Here is an 18,188-nt window from a genome sequence, read left to right on the forward strand (position 1 = left end):
AGTGGGAGGGACCGAAGGGGGGGCGGGCCCCGGCGCCAGACAGCGGGAAGAGGGATCCGATGGTGACAGTTTGGGGGAGGATTTTTCTTTGGCAAAGGAAAGGTAAAGTCTAGCTGGGATCTGATAGCAACGTCAGGATTCATATGCTTAGATTCCTGGGAGAGGAGGAGTGTTGAGGGTTCGCACTTCTGGGTCTCAGTGAAAAAGGGGCTGGGGGCCTATGTTTCTGGCCCCCTAGTGTGTTTGTGTATTGGGGATGTGGAAGTGACACGAACACAAAAGGTTCTTTCCTGTTCAGCCCCAAGTATATTTTTGAGGGTTGAAGTATGGTGGGGCTCCCCACTGGGCGGGGGTGTGTTTTGATCGACTTCTAAAACAACGCGGTTTCCTTACGATCTCACCAGAGTTAAAGAGTCATGGGCAGGACGAGGAGTTTATTAGAAGTCTAAGGAGGTGGAGGCTCCGCATCCACAAGCACTAATGGACTAGAGGTGGCGCTGTTTCAGGACAGATAGAGACGGTGCCTGAAGGTAAGAGGGGCGGAGTATTCAAACTCATTGGATCAGAAGAGGCTGAATTCCAGACTCTGGGAACCTGAGGGAGAAGGGAGCTCGTTTTCCAGGTTCCTTGGAAACTGGAACATAGACTAGATTTCGGGTTTTCGGAGAGGGGGCCTGTTTAGTGGAACCGAAGAGGGCTCCATGTTCAGCGTCCCTACATATTGCCCTCTGTTGAGTGCATCAATCGTTTCAAAATCCAGAGAAGACAAGCAACAACACGGATAAACTCTCAAGAGATAGATATAAAACTAAGAAGCCGGCAAACCAGGACTGCTCATGAGCAGAAGGAGCCTAGGGATGGAATTAAAAGTGCTGAGGACAAGATTTGGGTCTCAAAGGCGTGGCCCAGGTGCAGGGCGTGGCTTTAGGTGCAAGGGCGTGGCCATTTGCTATTGGAAACGTACAGGCAAGACTTGGGTCTCCAACGCCTAGTCTAGACGGGGGCGTGGTCCGACAAAGGGGCGTGGCCGAGAGTGAACGCGAGGCAGGCTCAAGGGGCGTGGTTAACAAAGAACAGAGGTATGACTATCCAATAGAGGGTCTAGCTATTGGGTGAGGTCACAAATGTGGGCGTGGTCATACAGTAAGGGTGCGGCAAGGGCTCGCGGAGCTCATTCAACGCTTCAGGTACCCTGCTTGGTCTCGAGACCAGAACTGTTTGGATTTAACAGTCTGTGGACGGCCTGAGTCTGAGAGTCCGGTGACCCACCTGTGGACTAGCATAAAGGCGGAGCCCAGAAAACGGTGCGAGGCATAAGAGGTGAAAAATGAGATCTGGGTATGAATGTGGGGGAAGGAGTGGAATGAGACCCGTGTATGAGGCAGAGCCTGGGAGGGCACGCGGAGCCTGACACGATGGAGGGGGTGAAAAGAGAAGAAAAGGGGAAGGGAGGATCGGTTTGGTGGTGGAGAGTTGCTTAGACTAGAGGTAAAACCTGGACGAGGGTTAGGAAAGGCATGCTAGTTTTGGGTGGGGGCGTAACCACTGATGGGGCGGTGGCTCTGACCCCTGCTGACCGGTGCCACAGCCTTCTGGCCTGCCCCTACAATGTGGCACGCGCTGCTCCTGCTTCTGCTGCTCCCTTCTGCCTCGGTTCCCCCCTCCGCTGCAGCCCCGATCCGCGATGCTGACGCCCAGGAGAGCTCCTTGGGTTTTCTAGGCCTCGAGAGACTACTACAAGGCTTCACCCAGCTTTTCTTGAAAGTGAGCAATGGTGGGGTTGGGGAGAAAACGTTCTAGAAAAGAGGGACCGGAGTACATGGAAACTCAGGGATGGAAGGGGTTCAGGGAGACAAAGGGAGGCATGTCACAGCCAGGCAGAGGACAAACAGTAAGAGGGGAGTCAAAGCGACAGCAACAGAGAAAGAGAAAGAGAGAGGAGGAGAGGGAGATGGGACAGAGACCAGGAGACTGAAGAGGGGGATAGAACAGAGAGAATAGGATGTGAAATGTAAGAGTGGGAAGGTAATTGGGCAGAGAATAGAGACAGAACAGATGGGGGCAGGAGGTGACTGAGATAGGCCCTAAAGATCAGAAGACAAAAAAAAAAAAAATCAGAAGACAGAGGGAAGGGGTGGAAGGGACATGGCAAAGCCTCGAGGGCACCCTGGCAGGGCTGCAGATGTTCTGGGGAGTCCTGAGGACCAATAGTTCATCTGTCCCTCCTCTGGTCCCAGAATGACCTGCTACGGGGCATGGACAACTTCTTCTCTGCCCCCATGGACCTCCGGGGCCTCCCTAGCAATTACCACCAAGAAGAAAACCAGGAGCACCAGCTGGGTAACAACACTGTCTCCAGCCACCTCCAGATCGACAAGGTGCTTATTCTGGGTACCTTCTAGAGTCTCTCTAGAATCCCTTATGCTGCAGTATCTGCCAGGACAAGAGCAGAAGGGAAGGCAGTTTTGCTCTCACTCTCTCCTCCCATCCTCGCAGGTGACTGACAACAAAACAGGAGAGGTGCTGATCTCCAAGAAGGTGGTGGCCTCCATTGAATCAGGAGAGGGGAGCTTGGAAAGTGACTGGAAGGTTAGGACATGCCCCCACTCTGCCTCCCCCCCCCCAGCAAAGTTTTGTCATCTATCAAAGATTAACCAGCTCTTGGTAATGAGGCACATAGCCTCAGAGTACATCCCCACTGCTTAGTGAACTCTAGAGGCTTTTCTAAACAGAGAAGTGCTTTTAATTTCAGGTGCTTGGTAAGCTTTTATTTATTTATTTATTTATTTATTTATTTATTTATTTATTTATTTTGCAGAGACAGAGAGAGAGTCAGAGAGAAGGATAGATAGGGACAGACAAACCGGAACAGAGAGAGATGAGAAGCATCAATCATCAGTTTTTTGTTGTGGCACTTTAGTTGTTCATCGATTGCTTTCCCATACCAAAAGTGCCTTGACCGTGGGGCTGTAGCAGACCGAGTAACCCCTTGCTCAAGCCAGCAACCCTGGATCCAAGCTGGTGAGCTTTGCTCAAACCAGATGAGCCTGCACTCAAGCTGGCGACCTTGGGGTCTCAAACCTGGGTCCTCCACATCCCAGTCCGACGCTCTATCCACTGCGCAACCGCCTGGTCAGGCGGTAAGCTTTACTCTTACAAACTCTTGTGAGGTTTTTACCTCAAAAATACTCTGCAGCCTGACCAGGCTGTGGCACAGTGGATAGAGCGTCGGACTGGGATGCAGGGAACCCAGGTTCAAAACCCCGAGGTCGCTGGCTTGAGCGCGGGCTCATCTGGTTCGAGAAGGCTCACCAGCTTGAGCCCAAAGTCGATGGCTTGAGCAAGGGATCCCTTGGTCAAGGCCCATATGAGAAAGCAATTAATGAACAACTAAGGCACTGCAACAAAGAATTGATGCTTCTCATCTCTCTTCCTTCCTGTCTGCCTGTCTCTCTCTCTGTAACTGTCGCAAAAAATATTATAATATATAAAAAAATACTTTGCAAATCTTTCAGTATTTTTAAATCCATCCCGAAGTGGCAAATGTCTCCCTTGTAAACTTCAAAATGTGACTTTTTAATTCCAAAGATTTAAATCTCACCTTTGTAAACCTTTGAGTGATTCTAACCCCAAAGGACTTATTTTTTTAATCCTAAAATGTTTTGCCTGACCAGGCGGTGGCACAGTGGACACAGTGGATAGAGCATCGGACTGGGATGTAGAGGACCCAGGTTCAAGACCCCGAGGTCACCAGCTTGAGCGCCGGCTCTTCTGGTTTGAGCAAGGCTTACCAGCTTGAGCCCAAGGTTGCTGGCTCGAGCAAGGGGTCACTCGCTCTGCAGTAGCCCCCCCCCCCCCCCGTCAAGGCACATATGAGAAATCAATCAATGAACAGCTAAAGAGCCGCAACGACGAATTGATGCTTCTCATCTCTCTCCCTTCCTGTCTGTCTGTCCCTATCTGTCCCTCTCTCTGACTCTGTCTCTGCCACACACACAAAAAAAAGTTTTAAGTACCTCAAGCACTTGGCAAACCCATATGGTTCTCTCTCCCACACAGAGGGTTTTATTTCAAACATTTCAAAACTACAGAAAAGTTGGGGGGATATCATACAACTATGTTTGTATTGCCTTTACCATAGAGCAGAACTTCTCAGCCTTGGCACCACTGTCATTTTGGGGCTGAATAGTCTGTTTTATTTATCAATGCATGGAGCCATCCTGTGCTGTCAAATGTTTAGCAACAACCTTGCCTCTAGCCACCAGATGGAAGCACCACCCCCACAGCCGGTGGTAACAACCAAAAATGTCTCCAGACTTTGGTTGAGAACTGCTGGCCTAGTCCCACCACTTGTAAACGTTTTACCACAATTATTTTCACATTTGTGTTATTCATTTTGCAAGAGAGAGAAAGACAGACACGAAGAGACAAACAGAAAGGGAGAGAGATGAGAAGCATCAACTAATAGCTGCAGCACCTTATGTTATAAAGTACCGCACCCCAGATTCTGAAAGGCACTGTATCTCATTTCATCAAATTCACGTAGAGACACCCAGTCCAGATGAATTTTGAAGAGTTTTATTAGAGGAGGAAATTTTAATATGCCCGCCACATATGGCTCACATGGGGCATCTGCAAGCCCAAATCGTGCAATCCCAAAAATAGTTCAGGGGCTGCTTATATACCCCTGATCACACACAGGTGGGAGAGAGCATGACATCATGGTATAGGCTGGCAACATTTGTAGAGGATACACAGAAACATTAAGACTCTCAAGGTAACGCAATCAAAGATGTTTACAAATCTTTCAGGGTTCCTCTTCTCTCACTAGCCTTTTACTCTCAAGATTCCAGGAAGTGGGAGGAACTACAGTCAATGCAAGGTGGTATGTAAATTCTGCCTCCTATTGAAAGAGAAGTTTCTAGGTTAACCTTTATTTTAGATTTAAAACTGAATAATGCATTGTTCTTACAAGCCAAAAACTTCTACATTCTTCTCCCTTCCCTCCCTAAAGGAGGGACAGAACAGGAAAGCCTGATAGGAAAGCCTGACTTTTTCTCCCAGAATATCAATATCAATTTTCAGCTGTTGGTACCTTACAACAGTGGTCCCCAACCTCCGGGCCGCGGACTGGTACCGGTCCACGGGCCATTTGATACTGGTCCACAGAGAAAGAATAAATAACTTACATTATTTCTGTTTTATTTATATTTAAGTCTGAATGATGTTTTATTTTTTAAAAATGACCAGATTCCCTCTGTTACATCCATCTAAGACTCACTCTTGACACTTGTCTCAGTCACGTGATACATTTATCTGTCCCACCCTAAAGGCCGGTCTGTGAAAATATTTTCTGACATTAAACCGGTCCGTGGCCCAAAAAAGGTTGGGGACCGCTGCCTTACAACATTTAGTTGCTCATTGATTGCTTTTTCATATGTGCCTTGATGGGTGGGGGGCTCCAGCTGAGCCTGTGACCTCTTGCTCAAGCCAGCAATCTTGGGCTTAAGCCAGCAACCATAAGGTCAAGTCTAAAATCCCACGCTCAAGGCCCTGGCTGGTTGGCTCAGCGGTAGAGCGTCGGCCTGGCGTGCGGGGGACCCGGGTTCGATTCCCGGCCAGGGCACATAGGAGAAGCCCCCATTTGCTTCTGCACCCCCACCCCCTCCTTCCTCTCTGTCTCTCTCTTCCCCTCCCGCAGCCAAGGCTCCATTGGAGCAAGGATGGCCAGGGCACTGGGGATGGCTCCTTGGCCTCTGCCCCAGGCGCTAGAGTGGCTCTGGTCGTGACAGAGCGATGCCCCAGAGGGCCAGAGCATCGCCCCCTGGTGGGCAGAGCGTCGCCCCTTGTGGACGTGCAGGGTGGATCCCGGTCGGGCGCTTGTGGGAGTCTGTCTGACTGTCTCTCCCCGTTTCCAGCTTCAGAAAAATACTAAAAAATAAAAAATAAAATAAAATCCCACGCTCAAGTCAGCGACTTCGGGGCTTTAAACCTGGGTCCTCAGCGTCCCAGGCTGACACTCTAGCCACTGTGCCAACCCCTGATCAGGCTATTTTTTTGAATCATGTGACAATAAATTATTGACCTTATGATACTTCACCCTTAAATCCTTCAGCAGATCTCCAAAGAAGAATGAATGCATTCTTCCACATGACCACAGTACCATTTTTTACACCCAAGATATTTAATGTTGATATGAAACTGTTGTCTCTGTATTCATTTGTGAGGGCTGCTATCACAAAGTACCATAGGTTGGGTGGCTTCAATAACAGAAATTTGTCTCATGGTTCTGAAAGTTAGGTGTCCAAGATTAAAGGAGGTTCTTTCTGATAGCTGTGAGGAAAAGTCCCTTCACGACCCTCTTCTGCCTCCTGGTGGTTTCGAGACAATCTTGGGCAATCCTTGGCATGTAAGACAATCCTTGGTAAGACAATCCTTACCAATCCTTGGTAATCCATACATTACCCCCTCTCTGTGTCATCTTTTTTTTTTTTTTTTTTTTACAGGGACAGAGAGTCAGAGAGAGGGATAGATAGGGACAGATAGACAGGAACGGAGAGAGATGAGAAGCATCAATCATCAGTTTTTCGTTGCGACACCTTAGTTGTTCATTGATTGCTTTCTCATATGTGCCTTGACCGCGGGCCTTCAGCAGACCGAGCAACCCCTTGCCAGCGACCTTGGGATCAAGCTGGTGAGCTTTTTGCTCAAGCCAGATGAGCCCGCGCTCAAGCTGGCAACCTCGGGGTCTCGAACCTGGGTCTTCTGCATCTCAGTCCGACACTCTATCCACTGCACCACTGCCTGGTCAGGCTCTGTGTCATCTTTTATTTTTTTGTATTTTTCTTAAGTTGGAAATGGGGAGGCAGTCAAACAGACTCCCGCATGCGCCTGACCGGGATCCACCTGGCATGCCCACCAGGGGGTGATGCTCTGCCCATCTGGGGTGTTGCTCTGTTGCAACCAGAGCCATTCTAGTGCCTGAGGCAGAGGCCATGGAGCCATCCTCAGCGACTGGGCCAACTTTGCTCCAATGAAGCCTTGGCTGCGGGAGGGGAAGAGAGAGACAGAGAGGAAGGAGAGGGGGAGGGGTGGAGAAGTAGATGGGCGCTTCTCCTGTGTGCCCTGGCCAGGAATCGAACCCGGGACTCCCGCACGCCAGGCCGACGCTCTACCACTGAATTACCTGGCCAGGGCCTCTGTGTCATCTTAATATGATGTTCTCCCCATCTGCATTTTTTTAAAGATTTTGTTTTATTGATTTTGGGGGGGGGGCTCAAGAAGTATCTGTAAGAATGAGATGGCACTCAATCACCAGATGTGCAGGCTTTATTGGAGGAGAAAGACCTGCCGGGGCACTCCTCTAGGAGAAGTGCACCGGGTTACAGACTAGGGGCGAGTTATATAGAGCCTGAGGGGATACTGAGGCAAAAGTCCTGGTATGTCCGGAATGCTCCTCTTGGAGGGCTTTGAGCATGTGGGTGTTGAATCAAAAGTCCTGGTATGTCTGGAGCCCCTCCTTGGGGCGGCTTGTCAGCTTCTTGGAATTTCCTCTGTCTCAGGGGCAATAGTCCAGTAAAGGTGAGGTCTGACAGATAAGCAGAACATCAAGAGGGCAGTTTAGAATATACATATCTATCAGTATCATCAGTATCAACTCATAATCACTTCCCTTTAGTTGTTCATTGATTGCTTGTCATATGTGCCTTGACTGGTCAAGCCCAGGGTTCGGAACTGACTTCCTCAACATTCCAGGTCCTGGCTTTCTCCATTGCACCACCAGGGGCCAGGCCCGGTTTGCATTTCTTTTCTTTTTTTATTATTTTTTTGTTTTTGTTTTTTGTTTTTTTATTACAGAGACAGAGAGTCAGAGAGAGGTATAGACAAGGACAGACAGACAGGAACGGAGAGATAAGAAGCATCAATCATTAGGTTTTCGTTGCACCTTGTGACACCTTAGTTGTTCATTAATCGCTTTCTCATATGTGCCTTGACCGCGGGCCTTCAGCAGACCGAGTAACCCCTTGCTCGAGCCAGCGACCTTGGGCTCAAGCTGGTGAGCTTTTGCTCAAACCAGATGAGCCTGCGCTCAAGCTGGCGACCTTGGGGTCTCGAACCTGGGTCCTTCCACATCCCAGTTCGACGCTCTATCCACTGCGCCACCTCCTGGTCAGGCCGGTTTGCATTTCTATGCCTAAATTTCCCCTTTGCATAAGGTCAGAAATTAGTGGGGTAGAGCCCATAATTTGCATGTCTCACAAGCTCCCAGATGATGCTTGGGATGGTGGTCCATAGCCTACACTTTGAGTAGCAAGGCCCAGACAGACATCAGTCCATATTCAAACATGCCCACTGGGCCCAAAGCTATAAGAGCTGATTTAATTTTAGACCAGAATTCAATCAAGGACCGTTCACCATTCATCACACCTGCTTTTCTGGGCCTGTGGCTGAAACACAACTGAGGCCCAGATGTTATTCCTAGTTTGACCACAATGCTGTTTCTGTGGTCAACAGATCCAAGGCTTTGTTCTTAAGATTATTTGATGCGCCCCAGAACTTCATTGTCCTGAGGGCTTAACACTTAAGGGAGTGGTCGTGCAAAGGTTTGTCTAGAAGTTATATGAGGCCTTGTTTCTCCTCTAAGGGCATCTAGACATGGGCTAGTGACATCCAGAGAAGGAATGGTCAGGGGATCTAAACCGCACAACCAGCGATATGGTAGGGGAAGAAAGGTCACCCTTGGGGAGAAGTCCCACACTACAATATTTGTTTTGCCCATTGCTAGGCACCCAGGGCTTTTTGCCCTGGTGACCTTCTGTACCTCACGTATCATTCCTATTCTGCTCATGCTTGTCTAACTACCTACTACATCCCCCCTCAAGAATTCTTGGATCTGAATTCTTTAAGAGAAAGGTGCCTAGGGTCTCTTCTGTAGCTGCTTCCTGCTGAAGAGGAGTGGAGTTTTCCTTCAGAGCCAATAACCTTTGCCCTTTGTCAGGGACTATGAGGCCAGGGCATGGAAGGAGGTTGTGATGGTGTCTAGAGTTGGCAAGGGGCAGTATTCCCAGAGTATGAGTAAGAGTTGTAACCTGGTGGAGACAAATTGTGTTATAAATCTTAATATTATTCACACCAAAGCTAGAATGACAAGAACCATAACAAACGGTCTGATAAAAGGGAGATTCCAGGCAAGGACATCATGAAACCCCCAAGCTGGTTGGCCTAGAATGCAAATGTTGTTTGCCAAAGGATAGGAGAAGGATAAAACATTAGTTTGGAGGTTGTAGCCAAATATTTAAATGAAGTAGAAAATTTCATGATCCAGTTCAATTTATAGGTGGAAAAGTAAAATTTTTAAGACAATTAAATTAAAATCTAATATTTACAACAGGTATATAAAATAGTTTTTGTTTTTGTTTTTTTTACAGGGTCACCAGGGGGCGAAGCTCTGCCCCCCTGGGGCGTCACTCTGTTGCATCCAGAGCCATTCTAGCGCCTGAGGCAGAGGCCACGGAGCCATCCTCAGCGCCTGGGCAATCTTTGCTCCAATGGAGCCTCGGCTGCGGGAGGGGAAGAGAGACAGAGAGGAAGGAGAGGGGGAGGGGTGGAGAAGCAGATGGGCGCTTCTCCTGTGTGCCCTGGCCGGGAATTGAACCCGGGACTCCTGCACACCAGGCCGACGCTCTACGGCTGAGCCAACCGGCCAGGGCCCTTAGTTGTTCATTGATTGCTTTCTCATATGTGCCTTGACTGCGGGCCTTCAGCAGACCGAGTAACCCCCTGCTCAAGCCATCGACCTTGTGTCCAAGTTGGTGACCTTTTTGCTCAAGCTGGCAACCTCGGGGTCTCAAACCTGGGTCCTCAGCATCACAGTCTGATGCTCTATCCACTGTGCCACTGCCTGGTCAGGCTTTTTTCTTTTATTAAGTGAGTCAAGGGGAGGCAGAGAGACAGAATTCCACATATCCTCTAAGGGAGGATGGGCCAGGATCCACCAGGCAATACCACGCTGTGTTCTGCCCATCTGGGGCTGTTGATCCATTGCTTAGCAATCGAGCTATTTTTAGTACCTGAGGTGGAGGCCAGGGAACCATCCTCAGCACTGGGGCCAACTCACTCAAACCAATCGAGCCATGGCTGAGGGAGAAATAAGAGAGAGGGGTGTAGAGAAGCAGATGGTCACTTCTCCTCTGTACCCTGACTGAGAATTGAACCTAGGACACCCACACACCGGCTGACCATCTACAACTGAGTCAACCGGCAAGGGCTGTATTATAAATTTTATGGAAACACAATTTTTCTCCACACAATCACCCTCATTTTTATATCAAAGAACCAAGTTGAGACCAATTTATTTATTGCATTAAATCCAGTTTCAATTTGGCCTAATTGGTTTTTTGTTGTTGTTGTTGTTTTTATTTTTCTGAAGTTGGAAACGGGGAGGCAGTCAGACAGACTCCCGAATGCACCCGACCGGAATCCACTCGGCATGCCCACCAGGGGGCAATGCTCTGCCCATCTGGGGCGTTGCTCTGTTGCAACCAGGGCCATTCTAGCACCTGAGGCAGAGGCCACGGAGCCATCCTCAGCGCCCGGACCAACTTTGCTCCAATGGAGCCTTGGCTGCGGGAGGGGAAGAGAGAGACAGAGAGGAAGGAGAGGGGGAGAGGTGGAGAAGCAGATGGGCACTTCTCCTGTGTGCCCTGGCCGGGAATCGAACCCGGGACTCCTGCACGCCAGGCCGATGCTCTACCACTGAGCCAACCGGCCAGGGCCTTTGGCCTGATTGTTTTAATAAACATAAGAAATAGTAATTGATCCTATAGGCTCCTTTAAATCTGCTTTGATGTAATTTTGTAAGGAATCTCTAGATTGTTTTGGGGGGGTTTTGTTTGTTTGTTTGTTTGTTTTTGACAGAGAGAGAGACAGGAAGGGAGAGAGAGAGCAAGAAGTACCTACTCGTAATTGCTTTCACTTTAGTTGTATGTTGATTGCTTCTATATGTGCCTTGACCAGGTAGAGCAAGCCAGTATCCCCTTGCTCAAGCCAGCAACAGGCTTTTCATGCCAGCGACCTTTGGGATCATGTGGACGATTTGCCCCACTCAAGCCAGAGACCCCTTGCTGACTAACCCTAGCCCACACTCAGAGCCAGTGACCTTGGGGCTTAGAACTGGTGACTTTAGCATTCTAGGTCAACGCTATATCCACTGTGCCACCACTGGGTCAGGTCAGATTGAGTTTTAATTAGCCTCTCAGGGTAAAGAAACCAAACTACATAGTCACCATCAGACTATGCCTGTAATACCTTATATATCATATTAGGGTGAATACCTCAACTTTGTGAGGTCCACAAAAATGTCTTGAGGTTCTTTGTTTGCCATATCCCAGGAAATCAACCTTCAATCACCCTTCATCCCTTAGCTGGAAAGACTGCCATGAACCATGTAAATAAAATAAGCAATGTACCAGGCTGTTTTTCTAAGGTGATTTTATTGGTTTCCAAAGTCCATCTTATTTCTTTAAAGTTTTTTTTTTTTAATCATTTTTTATCTTTTTTAAAAAATCTTTTTGAGGAAGAAAGAGAAATGTCAATTTTGTTCTTCCACTTATTTATGCATTCATTGGTTGATTCTTGTATGTGCCCTGACTGGACATTGAACCCACAATTTTGACATACGGGGACAACACTATAACTAACTGAACTACCTGGCCAGGGCTCCTTAAAGCTTTTGTGATAACATCCAGAGTCTAAGTATGTCCTTTTCAATCATGACATTCCAGTCAAAGTTGTGGCTAATGTCTGACCAGGTGGTGGTACAGTGGATAAAGCATTGACCTGGAATGCTGAAGACCCAGGTTCGAAACCCTGAGGTTTTTAGCTTGAGCGTGGGATCATAGACATGACCCCATGGTTGCTGGTTTAAGGCCAAGGTTGCTGGCTTGAGCAAGAGGTCACAAGCTCAGCTGGAGCCTCCAGGGCAAGGCACATATGAGAAAGCAATCAATCAACAACTAAGGTTCTGCAACCTTGAGTTGATGCTTCTCATCTCTCTCCCTTCCTGTCTGTCTCTCTGTCTGTATCACTTTTTTAAAAAAGGCATGGCTAATAACATTTTTTAAAATGTCACATGTTGTGCCTAACCGGGCAGTCGCGCAATAGATAGAGCATCAGACTGGGATGTGGAGGACCCAGGTTTGAGACCCTGAGGTCACCAGCTTGAGTGAAGGCTCATTTGGTTTGAGCAAAAAAGCTCACCAGCTTGGACCCAGGGTCGCTGGCTCGAGCAGGGGGTTACTTGGTCTGCTGTAACCCCACGGTCAAGGCACATAAGAGAAAGCAATCAGTGAACAACTAAGATGTCACAACGAAAAACTGATGATTGATGCTTCTCATCTCTCTCTGTTCCTGTCTGTCTGTCCCTGTCTATCCCTCTCTCTGACTCTCTCTCTGTCTCTGTAAAAAAAAAAAAAAAAAAAAAAAGTCGCATGTTGTGGCTCTGGCTGGTTGTTCAGTGGATAGAGCGTCAGCCCAATGTGCAGAAGTCCCAGGTTCTATCCCTGGTCAGGGCACACGTGAGAGGCAACCATCTCTGTTCCCCTTCTTCCCCCCCTCTCTCCCTCTACCCCTCTCATGGTCAGTGGCTCTACTGGTTTGAGCATCAGCCCTGAGCACTGAAGATAGCTTGGTTGTTCCGAGTATCAATGGGAGTTGCGGGGCAGATCCCGTTTGAGGTACGTGCGGGAGTCTGTCTCTCTATCTCTCCTCCTCTCACTTTATTTTATTTTTATTTTACTTATTTATATTTTTTTTGTGGCAGAAAGAGTCAGAGAGAGGGACAGACAGACAGGAAGGAAGAGAAATGAGAAACATCAATTCTTCCAAACCCGATGAGCGCACACTCAAGCTGGTGACCTTGGGGTCTCGAACCTGGGTCCTCTGCGTCCCAGTCCGACTCTCTATCCACTGCGCCACCACCTGGTCAGGCTCCTCTCACTTAAAAAAAAAAAAATCGGCCCTGGCCGGTTGGCTCAGCGGTAGAGCGTCGGCCTGGCGTGCGGGGGACCCAGGTTCGATTCCCGGCCAGGGCACATAGGAGAAGCGCCCATTTGCTTCTTCACCCCTCTCCCCCTCCTTCTTCTCTGTCTGTCTCTTCCCCTCCCGCAGCCAGGGCTCCATTGGAGCAAAGATGGCCCGGGCGCTGGGGATGGTTCCTTGGCCTCTGCCCCAGGCGCTAGAGTGGCTCTGGTCGCGGCAGAGCGATGCCCCGGAGGGGCAGAGCATCGCCCCCTGGTGGGCAGAGCGTTGCCCCTGGTGGGCGTGCCGGGTGGATCCCGGTCGGGCGCATGCGGGAGTCTGTCTGACTGTCTCTCCCCGTTTCCAGCTTCAGAAAAATACAAAAAAAAAAAATCACATGTTGCAATTGTGATCATGATTCTTTAGTAAAGCCAAGAGCATTTAATCCCAGTGCTCTGTACATTTCAAACCAAACTGCTTTCCAAAGCTCATAGTATGTTTAATCCTAAAGTGTTTTGTGATTCCAACAGTAATTTTAAACCTCAAAGTGCTTTTGAAACCTCCAAAAGTGTGTTTTTCAATCCCAAAGTAGTCTATCAACCACTGAATATTTTTTTTAAGTGAGAAGGGGAGATAAACTCCCGCATGCACCCCACTGGGATCCACCTTGCATCCACCTGGGGCCGATGCTTAAATCAACCGAGCTATCCTTGGTACCTGATGCCAGTGCTCATACCAATCAAGTCACTGGCTACAGGAGGGAAAGAGCGAGAGAAAGGGGAGAAGGAGGGAAAGAGGAGTAGATGGTTGCTTCTCATGTGTGCCCTGACCTGGGAATGAACCCAGGAGTCATGCACACCAGGTCCACGCTCTATCCACTTAGCCAAGGCCAGGGCAACCTCTGAATATTTTTTAATCCAAAAGTGCTTATATCCCTGGCCAGGCAGTCAGCTGGTTAGAGCATCATCCTAATACACTAGGATTGCAGGTTCGATCCCCAGTCAGGACAGATACAAGAATCAATCAATGAATGTATAAATAAGTGGAACAACAAATAAATATTTTCCCCTCTCCTTCTCTGTCTCTTTCTCTCTCTCTAAAATCAAAAATAATTTGCCTGCCTGACCAGGCGGTGGCGCAGTGGATAGAGCGTCGAACTGGGATGCGGGGGACCCAGGTTCGAGACCCCAAGGTTGCCAGCTTGAGCGCGGGCTCATCTGGTTTGAACAAAATTCACCAGTTTGGACCCAAGGTCTCTGGCTCAAGCAAGGGGTTACTCGGTCCACTGAAGGCCCGCAGTCAAGGCACATGAAAAAGGCAATCAATGAACAACTAAGGTGTCACACGCGCAACGAAAAACTAATGATTGATGCTTCCCATCTCTCCGTTCCTGCCTGTCTGTCCCTGTCTATCCCTCTCTCTGACTCTCTGTTAAAAAAAAAAAATAGGCCCTGGCCGGTTGGCTCAGTGATAGAGTGTCGGCCTGGCGTGCAGAAGTCCTGGGTTCGATTCCCGGCCAGGGCACACAGGAGAAGCGCCCATTGGCTTCTCCACCCCTCCCCCTCTCCTTCCTCTTTGTCTCTCTCTTCCCCTCCCGCAGCCAAGACTCCATTGGAGCAAAGATGGCCCGGGCGCTGGGGATGTCTCCTTGGCCTCTGCCCCAGGCGCTAAAGTGGCTCTGGTCGCAGCAGAGCGACGCCCAGGAGGGGCAGAGCATCGCCCCCTGGTGGGCAGAGCGTCGCCCCCTGGTGGGCGTGCCGAGTGGATCCCAGTCGGGCACATGTGGGAGTCTGTCTGACTGTCTCTCCCCGTTTCCAGCTTCAGAAAAATACAAAAAAAAAAAAAAAAAATTAAATTATTTTTATTTATTTATTTTTTAGAGAAGAGAGAGAGAGAGAAGGGGGGGAGGAGCAGGAAGCATCAACTCCCATATGTGCCTTGACCAGGCAAGCCCAGGGTTTTGAACCAGCGACCTCAGCATTCCAGGTTGATGCTTTATCCACTGCACCACCACAGATCAGGCAAAAATTTTTAAGTGCTTGTAAACCCAAGTGCTTTGAAAAACTGCAAAGTGAGTTTTTAACTCCCAAAGCAGCCAGCCTGTAGGTGGCAAACTGATTTAAATATGCCAATGGAAGCCCTAGGCGGTTAGCTTAGTGGTAGAGCGTCGGCCTGGCGTGTGGAAGTCCCGGGTTCGATTCCCGGCCAGGGCACACAGGAGAGGCGCCCCTCTGCTTCTCCACCCCTCCCCTTCTCCTTCCTCTCTGTCTCTCTCTTCCCCTCCCGCAGCCAAGGCTCCATTGGAGCAAAGGATGGCCCGGGCGCTGGGGATGGCTCCTTGGCCTCTGCCCCAGGTGCTAGAGTGGCTCTGGTCGCGACAGAGCGACACCCCGGATGGGCAGAGCATCGCCCCCTGGTGGGCGTGCTGGGTGGATCCCGGTCGGGCGCATGCAGGAGTCTGTCTGACTGCCTCCCCATTTCCAGCTTCAGAAAAATACAAAAAAAGTAAATATGCCAATGGAGTCTGAGAGTCCTGGGGTAGTCATTTGGAGTTTGAGAGGGTCTTCTTGTCCCTCCTCCACAGGTACCCAAGATAGAGGAGAAGGAGGCCCCCGTGCCCATTTCCACGTCCATGGACAGCTTCCATCTGGAACCTCATCCCCGAGTGGCCTTCTGGATTTTGAAGCTGCCACGGCGAAGGTCCCATCAGAGTGCCCAGGAAGGCGGCCGCAGGCTCAGCGAGAGGCAACACCGCCTGCAGGCTATCCGGGAAGGGCTCCGGGAGGAGGCCCAAGAGGAGGTCCTGCAAGAAGGGCCCCAGGGCTCCTCCCACTTCAAGCTGCCTGCCCGCAAGACACACTTCCTGTACATTCTCAGGCCCTTCCAGCAACTCTAGGGGTGGGGACAGCTATAGCGGTGTTCCTGCATGTACTCCCCAAAAGACCCCGCCCCAAGCTCCATACAGAAATAAAGTTCCTACAGCTAACAGCACTATCTCCTTTCAAGATATGTTCCCAAGCCTCAGCCAACCAGGCCTCAGCAAGTCCCGACCGTAAAAACATAACTAGGCAGTCACAGAATACTTGGAAATGAAGCAGTACACCACTAAAATAATGCACAAGTCAAATTAGTAAATATTTTAAACTGAATAATAATGGAAATGTGACAAAAATTTGTGAAATATAACTCAAGAAGTTCTCAGAAAGCGAATGATGGCCTTAAATTCTTATATTAGGAAAGAGGCTAAATAATAGTCTAAATACATCACTGATCTAAGCACTCCTCTCAGAAAACTATAAAAATTTAATTGAGGGTGGAGGGAGGGAAGGGGCACAAAGAAAACCAAATAGAAGGTGACAGAAGACAATTTGACTTTTGGTGATGGGTATAGAACATAATCAAATGTCAATATGACCTGGAGATATTTTCTCTGAATCTATGTACCCTAATTAATTAATCAATGTCACCCTGTTAAAATTGTCTAAATTTTAAAAAAATTTAATTAAGCTATAATGATTTAGTACACTATGTATGTTACCATTATACTATAAAAAGAAATTTCATTTTGGGCTTTCCAATCCACACCTTTCCCCTCTTTTCCCTCCTCTTCCCCACTCCCACAGATATGCATCTCCTCAACTAAGGGTTCCCAGGAGACTTGCAACCAGGGGAGCAATGGAGCAGCAGGTGGTCCTGGGCGTTATAACCCCCTGAACCTGTCTCCAAGGTCCCACTATGGGCTCGTTTCTTTCCCATAAGGTTTCTAGAGAGCCAAGGCAGCCCTACCTAGGCTCTCTCCTGTTGCTTCTTCTAGTCTCTTCCTTGTTTCACTGCCCCCAGTTTTAATAAACTTACTCTCAAAAATTCTTTTTAATTTTAATTTTTTAGGTGTTACAAAATTAACCAGATATCAAACAAGGAAGGAAGGAACAGGAAATACTGAAGGAATAGAAACTGAAAGAATGAAATTATACTAATAAAGCTAGCAGGGTCTACCACTTGTCAACCTGTGGTAACAAAACACTTAGCAAACATTTTAATTGAACTTCTCATAAGAGGCGAATTTTGGCCCTGGCCAGTTGGCTCAGTGGTAGAGTGTCGGCCTGGCGTGCAGGAGTCCCGGGTTTAATTCCAGGCCAAGGCACACAGGAGAAGCGCCCATCTGCTTCTCCACCCCTCCCCCTCTCCTTCCTCTCTGTCTCTCTCTTCCCCTCCCGCAGCCAAGGCTCCATTGGAGCAAAGTTGGCCCAGTCGCTGAGGATGGCTCCATGGCCTCTGCCTCAGGCGCTAGAATGGCTCTGGTTGCAACAGAGCAAAGCCCCAGATGGGCAGAGCATCACCCCCTGGTGGGCATGCCAGGTGGATCCTGGTTGGGCGCATGCGGGAGTCTGTCTGACTGCCTCCCCATTTCCAACTTAAGAAAAAAAATTTTTAAAAAAAGGAGGCGAATTTTATTTGTCCCTGCTTAAGTGAAAAAGCTGATTTTCGGAGAGATGAAGCTGCTTGCCGACATCACACAGCAATGGCACTAAGGTCGTCTGATTCCATCTTTTTTTCTTCTTCTTCTTTTTACAGAGACAGAGAGAGAGTCAGCGAGAGGGATAGACAGACAGGAAACGAGAGAGATGAGAAGCATCAATCATTAGTTTTTCTTTGCGCGTTGCAACACCTTAATTGTTCATTGATTGCTTTCTCATATGTGCCTTAACTGCGGGCCTTCAGCAGACTGAGTAACCCCTTGTTCAAGCCAGTGACCTTGGGTCCAAGCTGGTGAGCTTTTGCTCAAACCAGATGAGCCCTCGCTCAAGCTGGAGACCTCGGGGTCTCGAACCTGGGTCTTTTGTATCCCAGTCCAACGCTCCATCCACTGCGCCACCTCCCAGTTAGTCTGATTCCATCTTTTGTAACCACTCACCACATCACCTGCTAAACAGGTTCTTTCTCAGGCATTGCCACCATCTAATAGCCAAAATAATAATTATTAACAAGGATTACCACCCTGAGTTCTCAAGGTAACCTAAGAAGCAATTATCTCCATTTCTGGCCGGAAAACTGAGGCTCAGAGAGAGTCGCCACTGTGCCATAATCACAGCTAGGAAGTGATGGAGCCAAAATTCAAATGTAAGAATGAGCCTGACCAGGTGGTGGCGCAGTGGATTGAGCGTTGGACT

At 48.8% G+C, this 18,188-nt stretch overlaps 1 protein-coding gene across 3 annotated transcripts; it reads left to right on the plus strand.

Moving 5' to 3' along the window:
- Window positions 1–30: 30 nt before the first annotated feature.
- On the plus strand, window positions 31–15,942 carry DKKL1 (dickkopf like acrosomal protein 1). 3 transcript variants are annotated; one of them, XM_066371911.1, is made up of 7 exons: window positions 31–102; window positions 405–530; window positions 1,232–1,320; window positions 1,589–1,764; window positions 2,238–2,378; window positions 2,497–2,589; window positions 15,602–15,942. In XM_066371911.1, the coding sequence occupies exons 4-7, from the start codon at window positions 1,609–1,611 to the stop codon at window positions 15,911–15,913; spliced, it is 702 nt and encodes a 233-aa protein (XP_066228008.1). In that variant the 5' UTR covers window positions 31–102; window positions 405–530; window positions 1,232–1,320; window positions 1,589–1,608; the 3' UTR covers window positions 15,914–15,942. The 3 variants fall into 3 exon arrangements, with proteins under 3 accessions (XP_066228008.1, XP_066228009.1, XP_066228007.1); XM_066371912.1 differs by lacking the exons at window positions 31–102; window positions 405–530 and having other exon boundaries at window positions 1,191–1,304; XM_066371910.1 differs by lacking the exons at window positions 31–102; window positions 405–530 and having other exon boundaries at window positions 1,206–1,320.
- The last annotated feature ends 2,246 nt before the right edge of the window (window positions 15,943–18,188 follow it).

Source organism: Saccopteryx leptura, chromosome 3 (assembly GCF_036850995.1).
Source record: "Saccopteryx leptura isolate mSacLep1 chromosome 3, mSacLep1_pri_phased_curated, whole genome shotgun sequence".
NCBI classification, from domain to species: Eukaryota; Metazoa; Chordata; class Mammalia; order Chiroptera; family Emballonuridae; genus Saccopteryx; species Saccopteryx leptura.

Bases quoted from the DNA above. Each gene is read 5' to 3' on its own strand.
- DKKL1 (XM_066371911.1), top strand. From the start codon at position 1,609: ATGTGGCACGCGCTGCTCCTGCTTCTGCTGCTCCCTTCTGCCTCGGTT. The intron at 1,765-2,237 runs GTGAGCAATGGT...CTCTGGTCCCAG, and splicing joins TCACCCAGCTTTTCTTGAAA to AATGACCTGCTACGGGGCAT. The intron at 2,379-2,496 runs GTGCTTATTCTG...CCATCCTCGCAG, and splicing joins GCCACCTCCAGATCGACAAG to GTGACTGACAACAAAACAGG.